Source organism: Stegastes partitus, unplaced genomic scaffold (assembly GCF_000690725.1).
Source record: "Stegastes partitus isolate 25-593 unplaced genomic scaffold, Stegastes_partitus-1.0.2 Scaffold2187, whole genome shotgun sequence".
NCBI lineage: Eukaryota > Metazoa > Chordata > Actinopteri > Pomacentridae > Stegastes > Stegastes partitus.
Window position 1 is genome coordinate 54,066 of NW_007579918.1, and position 21,496 is coordinate 75,561.

At 40.9% G+C, this 21,496-nt stretch overlaps 1 protein-coding gene across 1 annotated transcript; it reads right to left on the reverse strand.

The window, feature by feature from the left end:
• Positions 1 to 626: 626 nt before the first annotated feature.
• LOC103374257 (heparan sulfate glucosamine 3-O-sulfotransferase 3B1-like) lies at positions 627 to 18,318 on the reverse strand. Its single transcript, XM_008304320.1, has 2 exons — positions 18,305 to 18,318; positions 627 to 2,311 (listed from the first exon to the last, which is right to left on the reverse strand). The coding sequence occupies exons 1-2, from the start codon at positions 18,316 to 18,318 to the stop codon at positions 1,693 to 1,695; spliced, it is 633 nt and encodes a 210-aa protein (XP_008302542.1). The 3' UTR covers positions 627 to 1,692.
• Positions 18,319 to 21,496: the final 3,178 nt, after the last annotated feature.

Consider the following 21,496-nt stretch of genomic DNA (forward strand, 5'->3'; position numbering starts at 1 on the left):
ATTTTTCGTTCCAAATGAATGACAAATGTCCCCTTTTTATATTAAAAACAAACAAAAAAAATCTTCAAAAATTGTCAACCTGTCTCCTAAAACAAATGGACTGGGGTCCAAAAGACCTCAAAAGTCCCAAATATGGTTAAATGTAAGTTTGAATTATGTGTAGCAACTGCTGTTATAGATGCTGATTGTTTTTGAATATTGGCAGTAAAACCCAGAAGTTTTTCACATGAGAGCTCATATTGAGTTGCAGTAGCTCGTGGAACAGAGGCAAGTATATCTTTATCTGCTGAAATCTTAGACTTAGCACATTTCAAATTATTTGTGTACTGTTTTCAATATCCTAACACCTGGTTTTATGAATATGTAGAAGATTAAATAATCGCTCAATAAATAAATGTCAGTTTTCCAAATAAATCATCCCTTTACACAACACAATAATGATTAATTGCATTTTCTTTTCTAATCATCCCGTGTCTGGTCGGCCTCTTCCAGGAAAAATCATCTGCCCGGCAGATGTATGTTTTATTCCTGGCAGCGGCGATGTCGGCTTGTTTGGCACAAATACAAAGAGGATGAACTGAATGCTTCTCAGAAATGCGGAGCACAAAAATGAATACACAACATTGTTCCAGAATAAAAGATTTAGTCAGAATTTCCAGCAGAATCTCAAATACAAAAGTCTCAGAGAAAACATCTCAACAACAGTTTGTCCTCTTATAAATTAGCCTTTTAGAAATATACAGTGGCATGTAAGTACCATTTGTGGAGGTGAGTGTGGGTGTTGAATGTAGTAGAAAACAATCACAGGTTTACAGCTTGTAAAATGTTCTTTTCAGGTCTGTAAATATGCAAGCTTTGACATAAATAATAGCAAATTTACAGCACACATTGGACCTTTTGGACAGGTACCAGATATCCCATTCTTGCTACATCTTATATTTAAAAAAAAAATAAAAGACAATCCATAAAAGGAGCTTGCATTGACATAACTACAGAACTTCTTGCGGCTGCATAAACTGTATCAACATTTCATTGTATTTACCCAGAAGTGATGCAATTTAACTGATTGTAAATGATCAACTTATGGCCCAACTGCAACCATCCATTGTGATTGTACCATTGTGAATAATTCAAGACTCTTAACTTCAGTTTATAATAACTTTTCTCATCTGCCAAGGTTTGTTACCCGTTTGCCTTTTGCTTTAACTTTGGGTTCATCTCTTTGGAGCATCGGCTTCTTCCTGGTGTTATTTCCGATGTAAAGGTTGTGCCATTAAGTGTTGTGGACAGCGATGAGCGCTCACTTCCAGCTCTCGGGGAGCCAAGTTAGAAGTTCCAGCTTTAAGCAAATAAGCAGTATGCTTCATGCTGGCTTGTGCTTGTCTCAGTGCAGCAGTATGAGCACACAACCACCGGCTCTCGCAAGCTTTGTTTAGCATTGCTTGCTAAAGTGGCTCCAGGGATCAAAGCTCTCACAAACTCTGTTAGCGTGGCTGCTGCAGACCCCGAGGGAAGGAGGACGTATGTGTTGGCATTCAGTTATCATAGCTTAGGAAATGAGGAAAAGGCATGTTTTGCACAGTAGAAGCTTTGGTGACACACAATACAACACATGATATCCCTGTCTGGGTTTGGCTCTTGGTTGAATAAGACTGGTACTGACAGTTTTTAAGAGCTTTGGTGAATAGTCATTCAGTCCCAGCCAAAGTTGTGGCCAGTCATTTGGTAGAATTTGAGATTAAAGGGTCTGTAGAAATCTCGGAGCCTGAGCAGGACCTCGGAGGGGATCTGGGGATGGGGCCTGCCCTTCGACTTTCCCAGGCATCGCGGCCTGCTGCTCCCCTCTGGCTTCTTCAAGCAGGGGAAACCTTTGGTCTGGTTGAAGTAGAAGTGCTTATCTGTGACCACGCGCTTGAGCCCCAGAAAGTCCTGGACCCGGCCCATCTCGCCCGCCGGGTCCGTCACGAGGCGTTCCCCGCTGACGAAAAGGAAGCGTGAGAGCGGGAAGTAGCGCAGCCAGTTCTCCAGATGCTTGGCGTAGATGCCGATCCGCACGGCGCTCCACGACGTGTCGATGAGGCCCGTGGTGGAGTTGCGGAAAGCCAGGTTCTGGAAGGACGGCAGCCCGGGAGATTTGGACAGAGTCTGTGTGTAGTCAGAAACGGCTCGGGTGACGGGGTCTCGAACCACCACGATGAGCCGGGTGTGGCGGCTCATGGAGAAGACTCGGCGAGGGGCTTCTTTGGTGATGAAGTAGCTCGGCGTCTTCTCCATGGTGATCTGACCCTCCAGAGTCCGAGGCATCAGGTTCCTGGATGGAAAGAGAGAAACTGTGATGAGTAAAACTGCACTTTAAACATTCCAGAAGCGTATAGCAAATATATATATTACGAAAGCATCATCTCGAGTATACATTAGGAAAAAAAAAAAAGACACATTCCCTTAATATTCTCAGAGCATTCCTTATATGATGCCTCACTTGCCTTGAAGGCTTTTTGATTTCACTTTGTAATTAGAGGCCAAAATCTGTGATTACAGGGAGATAAACATGACATTAGCTGCTGGCATTGATGGAGTGACCATGTCAGCGCAGACTGGGAGAGAGTCTGCGAACGGCTACTGTAGGAAAACCACGAGGCTATATTAACCTCAGAAAAGTAATTTCCTCTCATCCGCTGCCTCCTCCTAAACAAGCTCATAACCGCTGCTCTTGTTCCTCACTGTGCTGCAGAGACAGTGTCCTGCTGGACATGAAATAACAGCCACATTGCTGTCATACCACCAGCATTTGCAGTCTTGCAGCAGGGATGGATTACTGTCGCGGGAACTAGACAGTATTTTTATCTTACTTTCCCCTTTTCTGGGTACTAAAAAGCAAATTCTTATCACAGTGTTGGGACAGTTACATACTAAAAAGTTTCACAATACAGATTCGTCATTGAAAAAGTCATCACACTGTTTATTTCTCAACAGAAGAGGAAACATTTCTTATTACTTTGTAACATGGACCAGTAATCAGTACCTTAAAGCACAAATCCTGCACAACTATCACATACCACGCAGCAAAAGCTTAAAACACACCAACATCACTTTAGTCACACGCATAAAATGCAGGAAAACAGACTTTAAAAATATGCTTCAGGCCGCAGTGTGCTGGATGTGGATGACTAACAAACTGGGCTGAAGACTGCCTTTATGGTGATGCTTATTGGTTTAAAGGCGGAGTCAATGATGCTGGAAAACAACTGTTGCTATTTATCTTGGTCGCATATTTAGATAGCATGTGCCAGATCTACCGTCAGTGTTGCTCCCACTGTCCTGTACACAAGCGTGAATGTTGTGTGGATCACCCCGTTCCACATTCACAGAGTCAGGGCTGCGTACAAGGACAGCGAGTAGACCCTGAGGAGATATTCACTGGAACTGGATTAGTATTGCTGACTTTACCTTGAGCAGTCGTCGGCATTGGCAAACCACTTAAAGTCCCTCTCTGCTCATTGATTAAACCGTTAAAAACTCATCTGTTTTCGTCAAAATGACATATTTAGAAGTTTCCTTTTCGCAATGAAAATGATCCCTTCCTGTCTTTAAATGGCTTTATTGAAACTCTACACTGTTGCTTCCTCTAGAATTTGCAGATCTATGAAATTTTAATTTCTCTCTCTCTCTCTCTCTCTACCACTCACTGCAACTCGAGCACACCAGCTCACCCACAGCTCTGCTCAAACACTGTAAAACTACGCTATGCTAATGGCAGTTTGTAACATTGGAATAATTCAGCCTTACATGATCGAACCAGAAACTGATTCTGGAGTAGAACGATACGGAAAGTTGATGAATTTTCTTAAGTTTTTTACGTATGAAACAGTTTAAAGTTGTGGTTTAGAAACTGCCATCAATACGGCTTCGGGGTGGAAATACTCAGCCATTGTGTGTCTTCCAGCATATTAAAAAACACCATATAGACATGTTAACAAGGTAAAAAAAACTTGTGTTTCTGAGAGGGTAAAATGCAACAATAAAGGAAGGCACCTGCATCTTCTATATGCAACTGCCTCTCGAGCCTACACTCTTTCTCCATGTTAATAAACCAAGTCTTACTATGTAATGGGCTTTCGCCACTGAAAAAACAACAGTATAGTTACCTATTTACCCACACAACAAACAGATAAAGAGTTTTTATTACAACAGTTTTCTGCATCATTTCACTTAAAAACATGGTGTTGACTCCATCACTGTGCCTTTATTAACAGCAGACATTTGGATGTGTCACAGTAGAAAAGCAACACATGCTAGTAATCACATTATTGATGGTTTGTGATATTTACGTGTCGCAGTAAGCCGTCACAACGTGACAGTCAGTCAGCATGCACGGCACCAAGACCCATGAAACTGAAGCTGCTAAATGGAATTTAACTGTCATTAATTTTTATTATTTACATGTGTCCTTTTCCTACTGTGGTGAAATGTTTTCCCCGAAAAGAGCCTGCTGATGACATCTGGGAATGTAGGAAACATAGTCACATAGTCAAACTTATTTGGAAGAAAAAGCACTTTTACCTCCTCTTTATGGGAGAATTTAGATAATCTGAGACTTTTGGCTTGTTTGCCGTCTGTCTGACCCTCCGACTGCCAGGTTCTTGCCTCATCAGACATTGTTGGAGGAATGTCGCCACAGATCTCAGAAACTAATTTTATGAGTGCAAAGATATTACAAGGGTTAGGGGCAATACAAAGCTACACATTACTGTAATAACATTACATTTGTCTGTAATACATTACTGTTCAGTAATCACATTACAGTTACTAATCGGCTAGAGTTACTACTTTTATTTTGAGGCTGTAAAGCCGACTGTCGGAGGCACCTTGATTCTCTTAAGGTGGTTTTCAACTGCAGGTGGCCTGAACATTTACAGGATCGTCCTTGTGATTGGCCCTTTGAACTTTTTTGTATCCATTGCAGTGCAGGATCTGACAGTTATGACCACAGGCATACCTCAATGATGACAAATCGCTGTGACTGGACATAAGTCAAGTTCTGTGAACACACAGGAGATAGAGCAATCCAGGTTTGCTAGATGGCAATGCCAGAGAGGACAAGACTCAATGAGGACATTAAAAACAGCACAGAAAAAGTTGCTCATTGACGTGCACAGTAGTTTTCCAGGACCACTCACAATTACCTACTCCACGGTAAGTCCTTTTTTATTGTGGTTCAAACACGCACAAAGGTTCAAGCCATTTTAGGGCCACCTGAACCTTTGTGCAGATTCCTCCAGCAGTAAACAGCCTTTAAACATGCAACTCAGCCTTGTTCTCGCCACAGGATTGTTTAGCTCATTGGGCTGGTTTTTATCAACTTTGCTGCTGGCTTTGTTACAACACCTTATTGAAAGAGCATAAAAGAAAGATGCTGTGTATTCCATCCCTGTTAAGACTGGGAATTGTGTTGATATGTTGGCAGATGTATGGCTTCTTGTTAAATGATCAACGACATGAAGATGCGTCTCAGGCGATTTCAAGGACGCAAAAGTAACATAAGGAGTGGTTTAATCGACTACTTTCCAACAGAGTAAAGTAATTTATTGCTTGTTTAAAATGTAACAAGAAGTTCGTAACACTTTTTTTAAAGGATGAACAATATATCGGCGACCACATCGGTATCGACCGATATTTTTTTTCCCGATATATCGGTATCGGTCCGATGAACAAATTTAGCCAATGTGAAAAACTGGTGATTGCTCATCTTTGTATTTGATATTGCTACTATTTCACAGACGTTTTTACTTAAACGGTCACGGACTTGAACGTTAAATATGCTAAAATATGTTTAAATATACTTTGCTTTTGTTACGTAATAAAAAAGACTATGTGGTTTCATTTAGTATGGGCTTCTTTTGAATAGTTTTCACGTTCTCACAGTGCTTACTCATACTAATTTTCGATGTGAACAAAAATTGAAAATCGACATTGGTAATATCGGTTATTGCCGATATTAGAAATCTTAATATCGGATATCGCTATCGGCCAGAAATTTTAATATCGTGCAACACTATTTTTTTTTTAAAGTAACGACCCAGACACTGCTCATAATACCCAACACACAACTACAAAAATAAGTGGTAACAAACTGCAATTGTTCTTTAATTTTGGGACTATTCTAGCTACAGTAGTCCAATTTGTGACGCCTACAGAAAATACAGTCCAAACGTATCCTATAACATCGCGTGCCATGTGCTCTGGTCCATTCCTGGTTATTGCTCTTGGCCCTCTGCTTGTTACTACCATCAGCGCCTGGGGTATTCTAGGCACACTGGACTGGCCTCCTTCTCTTGATCTTCACCCCTACTTAGATGACTCAGACGCCGAGAAGACGTAGTAGTACCTCAGAAAGTTCAACAAACCCTGACCGAGGCCTGCGTTTGACTGAGAGTCCTCCCGACGCGCCAGAGCAGATTGTATATAAATCGAGGGAAGTGGGAGGGAAAGGAAAACCTATCGGTCTCGTGTCGTTTGCTTTACCCAAACGCGAACGTGATGCTAAAATGGAAGCTAATAACCGATTTTCTCCCCTGTAAAAACAACCAAAAAAAAAAGGATCGAGTTTAAAAGAGGAGATTCGAATCGCAGGCTCTAGAAAATCTAAGCGAAGAATGCCAGTGTTGCAACTGCGGAAGATCCCTCAGCTAATTTCCATGCTTCCCCCTCTTCCCTCCTCAGCAGGCATGTACTGGTGGTTGGGTCGCAGTCTTCGTGGTTGGTCTGTAAGTGAAAGGCTTAACGGGGGCTCTGGTGCGTTCTGATGGAGCCGATTCCTCTGTCGGATCCAACACACACACACACACACACACTGGCCTCCGAGCTCGGCATGTCCTCTGGCACGGAGCGCCGAGGGTAACACCAAATACGCAACTTATGGCATTCATAAGAAATCTCAGAGCTGTATTACAGGGTCTGCGGCAAAAAACAGAATTGAGCAAAAAAAAAAAAAAAACAAATCCAGCAAATACCAAAGGGAGAAAAGTTTCGAAAAACCGTTTCTGTGGCTCCTTCTCTCTGTTGGGATGCATTTCAAGAAACTTTCTGAGCTATAACCTATTGCTCTGGAGCCAAAATGCTTCTGAGCCTGTTGGTCACAGGGCTTATTTCTGGTCACCACATGATGTGAGCGGCAATATAGTTTTTATGGATATGGGTCCCAGAAAAAAAAAAAGAAGCTGAATGTTTCATTTGTATCCCAGGAAAGTTTAACAACTCTGCTTTTGAGAGGAAATTCCACCCTCGCACACTCAAATATGTCATCTCTCTGTGAGCTAATTTGTGGTAAAGTTGTGTTTCGGTGCATCTACTTCCTCGTCTACCTGAGTTTCCTGCAGTTCCCAGAGCGACTCTCCAAAAAGAAATGAGCGAAGAACATGCACGAGCAATTAAGTGAGTATTTCCAGTAGAGAAAAAGGGAGCATCCTTTAATTAACATATTTTTGGCTGCAACGCGCCCCTTAATATCGCTGTCACAGGAGTCTTTTTACGACGAAGGGTTTTTTTTTTCTCCCTTCATGGTTTGAACCTATCACACAGAGCGGCCGCATGGAAAAAAAAAAAACCTGAGAGTGTTTTTCTGCAGGCCGAGATGCCAACGTGTTTGGTGTTTGGTGTCCATAGCACCAAACGAATGTTTAATTTCATGCATTTGGGCTAATGGAAGCCCCGGTGTCCCACTCCAGGGTGTAGAGGGGCTTCTATTGACACTGTGTTTACAGTTTGGACCTCTAGCCTGCAATCTCAGAGCAGCCCGGCTACAAAAAAAAGGAGGAGGCCACACAGCGGTGACTAACGGGGTTGGTAGAAAACATAGAAGAGGAATAGGAGTTCAGGGAATGAGAGGTAAGAGCACAGATGGAGAGAAGAAAAACAGCAGCCGCTCCAGAAGGCGCAGAATTCTCTCATTAAAGCAATTCAGAAGCCCCTTTCTCTCGTAAAAGAAGAAAAAAAAAAAAAGACTCAGTGTTTGTTCTCTTCGTCCGATAGCGCTCGCTGTCAGAGAGAGTTTAGGGAAACCTGACATTTATTTTCATCACACCTTTACCATTAGCATCTGGAGCAGGAATGCAGCTGGCTTCGAAAGCACGCAGATGTGCGTTTATCTCTGCAGGCAAATGTGTCCACACACACACACACACACACACACACAGAGTTAGCTGTGGTCTGTGTGGGTGGGCTGAGGTTTATTAAGGCCCGTTTAAAAGACTGGAGCCTCATAGGCCGCCGCTCATCACGTGAATCTGAGGACACATGAGCGAGTTTCCCGACCTCAAAAAGCAAGAGAAGGAGACGGTTTCTGCATGTGGAAGTATCAGACAAACATGATTCGAATGCTATTTTCCATCTCTGCCCTACGTGCCAACTTCATATCTGGTGGAAACTGAGTTAATACCAGAATCTTTTGGTGTGCTTTTTACTACTTTAAAGGTGATTTCCATGAGAACATGATGGAGAATTTGCAGAATGGAGCTAAAAAAAAAAACCTAAGCCAAACCGCACTCTGCATTCTGGTTTGGTAAAATCTGGATTTGTCAACCCACTTAGGTCACGTTCTGCTTCAGAGACGTGCACGTAGGTGAGATAGCAATGGCTACTTTTGAAAGTATATCTGGTTGCTCTACTTGATTTTATATATGAAAAAGTTTTGATGAACATATTACATCCAATGAAAGAAAGAAAATTCAAAGAAACTAACGTAGTTTAGCAGAGACACTAACTTTCATCTCACCATCTGCTTTGCTTGAAGACGTATTTCACTGATTTTACACATTATGTTCACTTTATCTGTCACAAAAATAACTACTTCGTCTGAAAAATCAGTTTTATAACCTATGCAGTGGTGGAAGAAGTAACATAAAATGACTAATGATGCACTTTCTCCACTACAAGTAACGTTCTGTGTTTAAAAACTGTATCGTTAGTGTTTTATTCTATTATTATTACATCTGCATTACTGTGTATGCTGCATTCTATTTCTGTAGATGTTTAAGGCCGATCTCATGTATTGTAATCTACAGCAGTGCATCATATTCTAAAAGATCGTCGTGCTTGGAGGATCGTTGGATTGGATTTTTCAAATGTCATGATTTTATTAAATGGTTTAATTTTTTTGAAGATGGATATTTCACCTAATCCCAAAGGGTTATTAAAGTCTCTCTCAATGGTTCTTTATTTAACTCCTCATCTATTTAGAATTAGTCAGGTGACAATAGCTTCTTCCTGCTTTGAAATGGCTTCAGTGTGACTCGACAAGTTTTCTCCCTCTAGATTGTGCAGATTTGTAAAGTACCTGCACTCAACCGTTCACCACTCACTGCAGCTCGAGCACACCAGCTCACCTACAGCATATTTAAAAAAAAATCACATGGACGTGTGCACATGGTAAAAAACTTCATTAGAGGTGGTCTATTAAGTAATAGTCTGATATAGAATATACAGATAGTATGTGTGCACTAATAGTTAAACTAGCTTCAGAACCAACTCTCTAAAACCACAGCTTCTTGTTTGCACTCGATCACGTGGTAAAAAACTTGATTTTTACCAGAGGGGGGTCTTTAAATTAGCTTAAGGAGAGTTTTCTGAACTCAGAAATTGCCGCTTAATCCTTCAGTTTACCACAAACATTCAAAGTCACCACACTGGAAGATAAACTGTTTTGACTGGACTGAAGTTTTATATTTAAAAAAAGCATCTGAAGAGTAGCTTTTCAGCAAATATAGTCGAGTAAAAAGTGCAATATTTCACTCTGAGGTGCACTGATGTAGAAGTATAAAATGAAAAGTGCACTACAAGCACCTTGAATATGTTTGTAAGTGCAGTACTCGAGTAAATTTACTTAGTTACAGACTGTCACTGGTCTTTTGTAGTTTTAAAAGAAAGTCTGTTACAAATACAAATTGACATCTTCATTCTCACTCTCAAACTGGTTAAAAAGAAGAAAAAAGGTGACCAAACACGTGTACAGCATTTTCCTCTGACTGTCTTGTAGCTTAAAAATCTTTTTCCGAGTTTGCAGCTCTCTAAATAAAGCGGTTCAGGGTTTTAAAGTAAAAAAAAAAGAGCACCTGCAGGTAGCGTAAACACCGAGGCTATTATCGCTTAACCAGTGGGGAGCAAACACACCAACCATTTTCATTTCTGTTTGTGCACAACCCATCTCACTCTCCCTGCTTTCTCCCGTGGCACACACATAAACACACGTCTGAACGTTGCCCTGCACAGGATGGATCCACATCTGGGAGCAATGAAGCTCTTAGTTTGTGAGTGTGTGTGTGTGTGTGTGTGAATATGGCGGAGATGAGGGAAGTGTTTCTGGGTTTAGGAAGTTTCCCCTCTGGTCCTGGGGGTTCGGAGCTCTGAAAGCTGTGATCCGTACCGGCTCCGCTGGGCCCGAGGCCAGACCCCCGGACCCCCTTAATCCCCACCAGCCCGCGCCGCTCGGAAACGGACTCTTCCACTCCTGAAGGTCAGCGGCAGATGGTTGCGATTGAAGAGGGCGAGACCACCGGGGATCACAGGGATCATGTAATGCAACATGTCATCATGTGCAGATTTCTCTCTCTCGGACGTGTTTTTTGCTTCTACCCCTCTATCCCATCGCTTCTCCTCGCCTCACCTCGTCCCTGTTTCTCCACTCCTCGCTTCAAAGCCTCGGCCTCGGCCTCAGCGCGAGAACGCTCTGAACGTATTTGACATGTGTGAAGGAATTTTTAAAAACACGCCGACATCCTCGAACCACTACAGAGGGACGGATGAAGACAGATACAGTTTGCCTGCGTGTGTTCAAAGATCAGTAAAAGCTGCTGCGTGGAGGGAGAGGTTTGTCATTACTGTCTGCAAGTACAGGGCTGAGGAGGTTCTGTGGGCTGATTAGAAGTCAGCGGGGACTGTAAGCAACTCAATAAGAGGGAGGTAAAGTAGTGCTTCTCTTTGTGTCTGTTGGAGTCGGGCCACTACATTAGTCGGACGGCGCTTCTTGCCAATTTTAAGCCTTTTTTTTTTTTTTGTTAAATGGATCCGATGCCATGTAAAAATCCAGAAACCTTCTTTACTGCTATTTAAATTTCTGCTTGTCGGGCTGCCAGAATTAGATTTTAAAGCTAAAGTAATTAATTATGAGAAACTGTATCTGGTTTTCTTTGCAGAAGTCTAAATGTATTTTCAGAAGCTTTTCCTCCAGGAAAAAAAAAAAGAGAGAATCTGGCACAGACGATGTAAGTTTTAGGGATGAAAACTTCTGAAGAGTTTCTTCAGAGTTCATGAAATTACTTTTAAGACTTTAAAAGGCCTTTTGTGTATCAGAGGGAATTCATTTTTCCTGGTAATAGAATAAACAATAAAGAAGTGTATTTATTAGGTGCATTGGCTTTGAGTGATAAAAAGTCAAAAGGAGGTTCACTTTACTTGAGTATTTCCATTGTACACTACTTTCTACCTCCACTCCTCGACATTTCAGAGGCAAATATCCTACTTTCTACTTCTATTACATTCTCCTGACAGCTGCAGTTGCTTTAAATAGGAATATTTTACACAATGGATAATATAACAAGCTTCTAAAATGCACTGCATGGTTAAAGATTAAAGCAGTCCATTGTGTCGTCTTTCAACAGAAGCCAATATGACACTCACGGGCATGTCAGATGTCTGTGAGTGTCATATTGAGTTGTGAACAGCTCCACCAAATAGAGATTTTTCCCTTCTCACATGGTTTCATTTTAGAGAAAAAAAAAATCCAAAGAATTAAAAACAGATTTGTGTCAGGAGGTTTTTTTTTCCCCTCCATCTTTCCTTTCCTATCAATCATTTGACAAGTCTTCACATTTATCTGCTGTCTTTGTATAGAAAGAAGTTTAAAGTAGCGCCACCTGCAGCAGCTACAAGATGCTGGTGACACACTGATGCTTCAGCGTTAAACTCTGAAGCATCAGTACAGTTTTATTCACTGTGGACTAATTTTTACTGCAATATAAAGTCCTGCACCTCGATGGGAACAGCACAAGTATGGCTAGAAGTAGAGAGAACTGGAAAAGACACCTGGAATCAACATACACAACATTACACCAAGTGGTCCCAACACTGGAAAAAAGGGTGACTCTACATACTACAGATCTTTACCTGTCCATACTGCATCTCTTATTTGGGTGAACACAGTCTGCAGTTCATCCTAGTTCAGCCAAAAAGACCAAAAATTTTCATCATGCGACCGAATGTCACAGCTGAATCAGTCATCGATTCTCACTGGTGCTGAGGTCTGCAGATTTTTTATTTATTTATTTTTAACAGATTTTTAAAAATGTAAATGCTATTTTTGGCAAATTTTTAAACCAGACATAGATGAACATGATTCTGAAGAAATTTCACTGTTTGAAACTTAGATTAGGTTTCCTGTTGGGACAGAGCTTCACACACGATTAGTTCAATGACTGTCAGAAAGTTGGAAATTCTTCTTGTTTTTACAGTTTCTGGCTCTGATAAATTGTGTAATTTTAGCATGTTACAGATAACATGCTTTTCAAACCTGCTGGTGGTGTTTTGGGGTTTAGAGAGTTCAGAATCTAAGGATGTCATATACAATCTATATAATATATGTTTTTTAATGCTAGGGTTTGACTTGTAATGGAGTATTTTAAATTGCTCTATTGGTACTTTTGCTTAAGCAAAGTGTCTGAAAACTTCTTCCACTACTGTAATTTCCCAGTTTAACATAACAATAATTCCTAGTGATATAATAAAATAACCAAAGCAACCAAATTAATGGACAGATCGACTGTTTAAAACTTTCTCCCATTATCAGATGATGAGCTTCCAGGCTCAAGACGTTAACAGCATTGAGCTCCTGGTCTAATAGCCGTCACTCAAACATCGTCTTACAGCCTCAAACCACGTAAGAAATAAAAAAATATATATTACTGTCTAAGTCGGGAAAGAAAATTATTCGAGACCTTTGTAAGTACCTTTTTATTGGCTTTTTAAGATGTTTTTAATGGGCTTGAATTCAGTGCAAAGGCCTGCAAATTCTCTGCCTCACACTCTGCGTTGGTGCAGGCCTCTTACACAATTTGTGTATGACATAAATCCACAGCGCTCGCAGCTCGTGTTACTGCGTCCAGCTCCAGCATGTGTGTGGCAGACTGCTACACGCTGCGAAGGTTACCGTCTGGCTGACGCACCGGGGCGGCCATGAGTATTTTTACCGAGGAGGTTTGCATCACTGGGGTAGGTCGGTAGGAAAGAGCTGAAGAATGCGTCTAGCTGAGGGGAAAAACAGAGGCGTAACCGGTTAATAGACACATCTCAAGGCCTGAGAGCGGCGAGAGAGTGAGGAGTGGTCAGTCAGAGTTTCCTCTGAGAAACCAGGACAGCCCTGATGACAGAGGAAGAAGAGCTGCGTGCTTTTAAGATTCAACATGTAGCGCGAGCTTGAAACCGACTACACTGAAACCAGATGGAATAAATTCATTTATTTTTATTGAATTGTTGGCTCATGTCACACGACAATTTGTTTTAGTGAAATAGATAGACATTTTTAAAGGTAGACTTAATTAATCAGTTAGCTTAGCTTAGGATAAAGACCAGAAAAGAGGCGAGCTGCAGCTAGCCTGTTTACAGGGAACAAAATAGGCATATGAGCACCTCTGAAGCTAACTAATTAACCAGTTGTATCTTGTTATTTTGTGTTAAAGGTGTAAAAAGGGACTGTTTGTTTTATGGAGGGTTATATTCTGCACTTAACCCATTAAACAGTATAAAACAAGCTATATTGTGCTTCCATAGTTAGCTAGCTTTAGAAGTTCTGGTAGGTAAATTACCAGCTAAGCTAACTTGCTGCTAGCTGTTGCCAGATCTACTCATGTAACTGCTGGCAAGAGAGCAAATACAAATAATTACTAAAATATTGCTTTACTACAGAGATACTCAGAATCGTCTTTTGTGCTGTGTAATAAAGCATGTAATTCCACAAATAATAAAAAACAAAAGACAAAATTTTAATTTCTGATTAATTTTACAACAACTGAAAAGTGCCCACACGTGTTACTTAAAAAAATGGTAGTGTTTTACTACTTAGATTTGTATAATCTCTATAAACTAACATGTTTTTCACTCTACTCTGCGCATCAACACTAGAAAGATATTTCACCATGCTGAATGTATCATCCAACAATATGCTGACGACTTGCTGCTCTGTGTACTGTTTATGAACTGTGCTGTTTTTATTCTATCGCTCAAGTATGTTTCAGTTTGCCCTCTTGATCTTTCTCATTCTTTGTTTCCATACTTATCTCCGCTCTACTCTTTGCAAACACAGCCTGCAGTTCAGCCAAATAGTCGTACATTTTTGTCACATGACTATTGGTCGCATTTGGGTCAAACGTGGCTTCTCAGTTGCACTGAGGAGAGCAAAATCTTTTCATTTTGTCCTGGAATCTGGTGCAAATGGGTTATTTTTTGCAAATGATACTCGAATAGTGAAGTGAATCTGATGAAATGCCATCACTTTAGGCTTAAACTTTTACTTTCCCAGTGAATTGCACATGATTACTTTCAGGCATTAACAAAAAGTTGAAAATCTGACAATTATTTCTATTTCTGAGTTTCTGAGTGTAATAAATTGCATAATGTTGATTATAGAAAAATAAATAAATAAAAATAATGCCTTTCAAATCTGCTGGCAGGTTTGGGAATTTAGAGAGGAAACAACAAAATAGGACAACAACTTACTTTACACCAAAATACAAACTAATTAAAGGAAACCAGGACATGATAAATTACCAGTAAGGAAAAAGGAAGAGAGGATGAAGAACAGGAAGAGAGGATGTGGAGATCTTATCTTACTGATAGCGTAACAGCCTATAATGGCAGATCACGGAAATAAGGCAGAGCCTCTAATGTGTGTCTGAACATATGAGTGAACTGTATGTGTCCATATGAGCGAGCGTGAGTACAGTCACTGTGTGTGCATGTCGTTGCCTCTGATTGCTCCCACCACTCCGGCCTTATCAAATGGGAAAATCTGCAGTTGCGTTCCTGCTGGGCCCACAGTGGCCTACTTGTGTGGCTTTATCTGTGAGCAGACAGGGGCCTCACCCTGCCCTCATCCGATCTGCTGAACACAGGGCAGAGGGAGGGACGGACACATAGATGTGGTGGATAGACGGGCCGATTACAGAGGAACACTTCCTGCCTCGTGCATCCTAACCTCAGTGATGTCATCGCCATGGTTGCATAATTAGGCTGGTAGTAAGATGGTGTGATAAGCTGGGAGACTATATGTGGACTCAGAAGGAGTTTGTTTGAGCAATAAATGTGTTTAATAGGAATGAATGAATGACAGTTGAATTGACTGAATTGCCTATTTTGATAAGCAACTAACTGTCTAACTGTTTCCAGTCCCTCAGATGTGAATATTTGCTGCTTTGCCTACTTTTCTAGAATAAATCAGACTGAATATTTTGGGTTCTTTTATTTGAATTTTTCAGCCTGGGTTCTGGAAAGCTTCTTCAGCTCAGTAATTCCTAGACCAAACAGTTAATTGAGGAAACAATAATGAAAATTCATTAATTGTCACTCAAGAGATCATGTTCAGAATAGTTTGCATTGAAAAACAAAACATAAAATCAAAAATAAACACAGATATATAAAGGAATTTAAATAGCTTTTAAAATAAATGTTAAAAACATAATATTTCATTTGTACTACTATATTATAAACAGCAATAACAATGTATTAATATTAGTGATGCACGATATTAAAATTTCTGGCCGATACTGATGTCCGATATTAAGATTTTTGATATCGACGATAACCGATATTACTGATGTCGATATTCAATTTTGGTCACACCGAAAATAAGTATAAGTAAGCACTGTGAGAACGTGAAAACTACTCATAAGAAGCCCATACCAAATTAGACCACATTGTCTTCTTTGTTACATAGCAAAAGTAAAACATATTTAACGTTCATGTCCAGGACCATTTAAGTAAAAACATCTGTGAAATAGCAGCAACATCAAATGTAGAGATGAAGGCGCCAGTGTTAGACAATCAATGGTTTTTAACGGCTAAATATGTTCATCGGACCGATACCGGTATACTGGAAAAAACACTAATATCAGCCGATACTGATGTGGTCACCGATATATCGTGCATCCCTAATTAATATGAATATTACCTATTACAGTAATATTTAGTATTGATATTATTTATTCTATTCAGCCTAGAAAAAAAAAATCTGATTTCCAAATCTATTCCACGTATATCTGCACACATCATCCGCAGATGGATCTATAAATATAAATGGAGACTTTTAAGAGCTGTTTATTGTCCTCTGACCTGCAGTAATTTGTCCTTCAGTCCAGTCCAGTCCGGTTAAAGATTAAACATGACAACACGTACATGCTGTAATGTTTACCCTCCTCTCTGACTCTGCTCAGGCCCCACAGAACACAGCCATGTCTGCACTAATTAAACAGCTCTTCCAAATGAGCACACACACGTGTGGGACAAACACACCTCGGCAACACTGTAATTGACTCAATATGGACTTTTTCTCGTCTGGCAACTCCCCAGGTCCCGACCAATAAGAACACTCGATACTGTCCTGATCCTGAAAAACCCACTTCCGAGCAGTTTCAGCCTTCATCCTTGTGGTTTCTCAGCTCATTGTTAGCAGTGTCTTAGGCTGAAAAACGGAAATCGCTGCTGGCAGAGGCTCGGCTTTTACAACTGGAAACAGTCCATTCAGCGGTCTGCTATTAGTGCCATCTATCAGGCCCTTCAGGACAGACTCAGCGGGCCTTGGCCAACGCTCACGCACACATCAAACACGCGGGTCACAGTCGAGTTTGGACGGACATGAAGCCGGAGCTGGTGTTGGTTTCCAGATTTCCGCCCATCAGCGTGTCTTGTTTGATGTGTTTGCTTGTACTCAAACTCAGCTGCAGCTCTCTGTGCCAGAGTTTCAGGCGTAATTAACCTAATTTCCTGTCCAAACCAGCGCACACATCACCAACAATCAACCAGTTATTCTAAGTTGGTTAGGCCAAACCGATGGGAGTTTTCTAGGAAGGTTTGAGAGCACACAAAGAAAGGTGTGTTTCTCTGTGGGATTGTCAGGTTCTCACGACCTCACCCTTCTCCCCCCACCACCCCCGCCAGGCAGTCAGACATTACACAGAGATGGACGCTGGTGAGAGGTCCACGGCCACACAAACAGTCAATAATTACCTGCCTGTCCAGACACACCAGTGACGGTAACTAGGTGTGGATTTGAATCAACAAAACCAAACAGCAGCAACTATGATGAACACAGAGAAAAAAACTCAATATAGCAGAATTATAAAGTGATTCAAATAGCTGAAATAATAATATTAAATGAGATGTGATGTGAAAGGATTTTTTCACTATTTTGTTTTTACTGAGCAGCAGATGACTTCATAGTGAAAATAAATGCAAGTTGCTGCTGTAATATTTCTTCAGGCATTTCATTAGGCTTTAATATGCCAATTCCTGTTGCACATTTTCAGAGATGATGTGAAAAACTAAAGTATTTTACTGCATTTGGACACTGTATTTAGATTACATTCTTAAAATAAGGATGTATAATTTTACAATTTCAGATATGCCAATATTATGCAGGTACCTAAGATTTACAGTGTAAACAAATATCTGCCAGGTGGTAGAAGGAGTTTTAAAGTCTTACTCACATTGTCAAATGGAAACAAATGTGCACTTTAATATATAAATATGTAATATCTAAATTAAAAGCGCAACTTATCCAGAACAGCTTATTCTAGAGTGTTATATTTACAAAGACATATAGTTTTCCAGGGGATTGTTATTAGCAGGGCTGTACATATAGTATATATAACGGGGGGGACACGTCCCAAACCCAATATGCAGATCAGGGTTGGATATCCGAATATTCGGTTGTTGTGGTATCCGGATAGCCAAGTACTGCCTGTACGTCCTGCCCACTTCCACCCTGTTGGTCCGAATATTCTTCACCCGCCACTATACCCCCCCCGGTCGGACCGAATATTCAGATATTTGTCATTAAATGGGCCTCAATATCCAGAGCCCAGAAATTGCTATTTGGACCAGCCCTAATGCAGATATGAAGAAAATAAGTAAAGATAACAGGTATTCTACGACAGGCAATTGCACACTATCATTAGCAAATGAAACCATAATCCAAACTAAACTTAGCAAACTTCCATTTTAGTTCCTACCAGTTCTAGTATAGTGGTGCACTGTGAAGTCTCACCACTCGGGAGCCATATTGGTAGCACCCCAGGGCAGCTATTTGAGGCTAACACGACCTGGCTCCTACCTAAATGAACTGGCAGAGAGCCATAACTGCACATAAAAACCGCATGTATAGAATCACCTGTCAAATCCAATAAAAGTCACCTAAAAGGTTTGGTGACTTTGCCCCAAAATACACTTTCAAAGGCCCAACAGGTTACACTTCTGCTACACTACGATAGGAACAGCTTCATTACACAGCATCTTGAATCCCACAGGAGGTTTGGTCCCCACTTCAAGGCCAGCCTCATGGCTACAGTCTAACTTATTAGTGATGCATTAAAAAACTCTGGACTGGTTCTCTCTCTTTTTTTTTTTTCTTCGTAAGTGTACTGGACTAATTACACGGCACTTTTGAAAATATGCTTACTTTCCATGATCGCACATATCTTACACAACAAAACTGTCACAGTAAGTGTGTCACCGTTATTTTTTTTCTTTTTTCAGCTGCTCTTTCATCTCTTCTGTTCACATTTGAGTGAACCGTTTCCCCCCGTCATCGGCGCACTTATCTCAGCGCAGTGGAAGAAGAACAAAGTGAGAGCAAAAAAGGCAAACGACGTGGAATAAAGACAGCGGAGGAAGAAGCAGAAGCAGGATTATTATGCTGTCATCCATTGCACATGGCAGCTCATCAGTCATCCTCCGCTATCTGCCCCGTTTAACGAGGAAAGGCCGACGTCGATGATTCGATGAGTTTGTGGCCGAAGATCAGCCTTTGAGTCTCGCACCAAAAATGTGCGTTCTAAGTCTGACGGTTTGGAAATCAGTCATAGCAGTGAACAACATCAACTTTCTCTTTGTGTAACTGGGATTGAAATGTGGGGAGCTTCATCTTTTACTGTCATCGTTCTTGTCTCATCTGATTCCATGATTTCTGACTGGAGAGGAAAGGTCGACCAGTGACAAACCATCAAAAAAACTGATGACTGAGCTGCATCAGGCCGACTAAAAATCCATTCCTATTCCACGACGATTGATCAAGTCACGTTTGATTATTCCCCTTGTAGTTTTTCCAGATTAATTTACATGTTATATTCATTCGGACAAAATCCCTTTATATGTAAATAGCAGCACATGTTACGTGTCTTCGTTTTGACAGATATGTCGTGTTCATTTCTTACCAGCATCAGACACCCACAAAGCACTGAACCCTCTTCCCCACAAAGCTCTCTTTCTTCCAGCAAGATCTATACATTTCCTATTTTTATCCAGATTCTTCACTGAAAGCCTCCCTTTCCTCCAAACCCCCTTAGTCGGCCCGAGAAACGCTCTCTACAACATGCAGCTTCCAAGAATGCGAGCAGAGAGGAATTCAACCAGAGAATCCCCTGTGATTGGTAGACAAATCTAACAGGAAATAAAACCTGGACATTCCTGTCTAGGTGGCGCTTCCAGCTGAATTATACCACGAGCTTCTTCAGCGAGACGATGAGGAAAAAGGAAAAAAAAAAAAAAAAGAGTCGATAAGGAAAGAGAAAAACAGTGACTCTAAGCAGACAAAGAGGCTCTAACAGGAGCGAGAACACATCCAGTGGCTTTACATTACACAGTTTGAGTGACCTGAACAAGCCAATAAATCCACTGCAGCAACACTCAGACTGTGGGGTATAAATGTCAGCTGTGGACAGGAGTAACAGCTTCTTGTCAACAAGATTGAATATTCAGAAGTTAATTCATTTCTGCTGCAACAGCGTGATAAAGGCAGAGAGAGAGGAGGGGGGGATCAATAGAAAGAACCTATTTTAGCTGATCGATATGGGGAAATGACATTTATATCTGCGGGATATTTATAGCGTCAAGAAAAGGCGGAGAGCCTGAGAAGAAGAGGATGGACTTCAGGTAGAGCTGAGGTAGTGTGTGAATGAAGCCCAGCTCACACACATGCTCGCACTCCCTCGCTCGCACACCATGGCTGTCTAAACCCTCATTCCCCACCACAAAACCACAGAATCGTTTCCAGGGGATGGCAAAGCCAAGGCTTTTCCACATATAAGCATTTTTTCTCAAGCAATTTGCCAAATGCTTCCTTTAAGGATGTCCATGTGTTTTACTTGGTTACCAGCTGAAGACAGAGGCCAAGGCTCTCTTGCTCCGAGCTCAAAGACGCAGACAGCGCTTTGAAATGAAGAGCTCTGTCAGAGAATAAATGTTTAAGTGATACTTTCCAGCCCGGTTTCAGATGATTTTGTTTGGCTTCACATGCTATGGTTCTGTTTCAAATTGATATATGCGAATCACTGGGTACTTAACATGTAATTACACTAAATGAATATTTTATAGAGGAATAGATTATATTTGGAAGTATAGAATAGGAAGGGAAGGGAAACGTGGAGGAGGATGGGGCACAGAAGTCAGACGTGTCTAATGATTATTCATCAACTCTACAGAGCGGCACACAGGGAAAAACCCGATATTGAGATTCATCATTTAATACTCACATAATTACACTAAATATCCGTTCAGTTTTATCCAGAATTATACATGTAAAATGATGAGTGAGAGACAAATTAAAGGAAAAAGAAGTGACTAGATTAGTTCCACATGGTTTAATGCAATAAAATATACACAAGTTGACATTATTAGCCTGTAACATTTTTTTCAGTTAAACTGTCAGTGCTTGGGTTTGGCTCGCATTCATCTCGCACCATTTGGACGGGAAATATTTTCAATATTTCTCCATTAGTTTTATACTTTTCCATTGTTGTTCATCCATTATTTTTTTAATCAAATTTTTCTAGCTATGTATCATCAACTATTTCACCTGTACATCCATTACTTAAAGCTTTTGTGTCCATGCATGGAAGAGCCCAGTGAAAAATGGGTCCATGGACGAAGAAGCAGAGCCCAGCGGTGCTAAAGCTCTTTTCTCAATGGTTGTCCTTGGAAATAGAGAGAAGATGGGTTGCCGCTGTGTCTCACACCTATAAGCTGCAGCTGCACAAAAACACCATCCACAGCAAAAAAGACGGGCTGTGTTTTTAAAAAAAAGCCTCTGAACTCTGAAAATGTGTCATGAGTCACAGGGCAGTGTGTGCTGTGATCTGAGCCACTTGGGCCTCGTTCAAACTAATATGGTTATTTTGCAAAAGACACATTTTTCCTCAATGTTTTGTCCTTTCATCCAATCACCAGCAATGTTTTAGGTCAC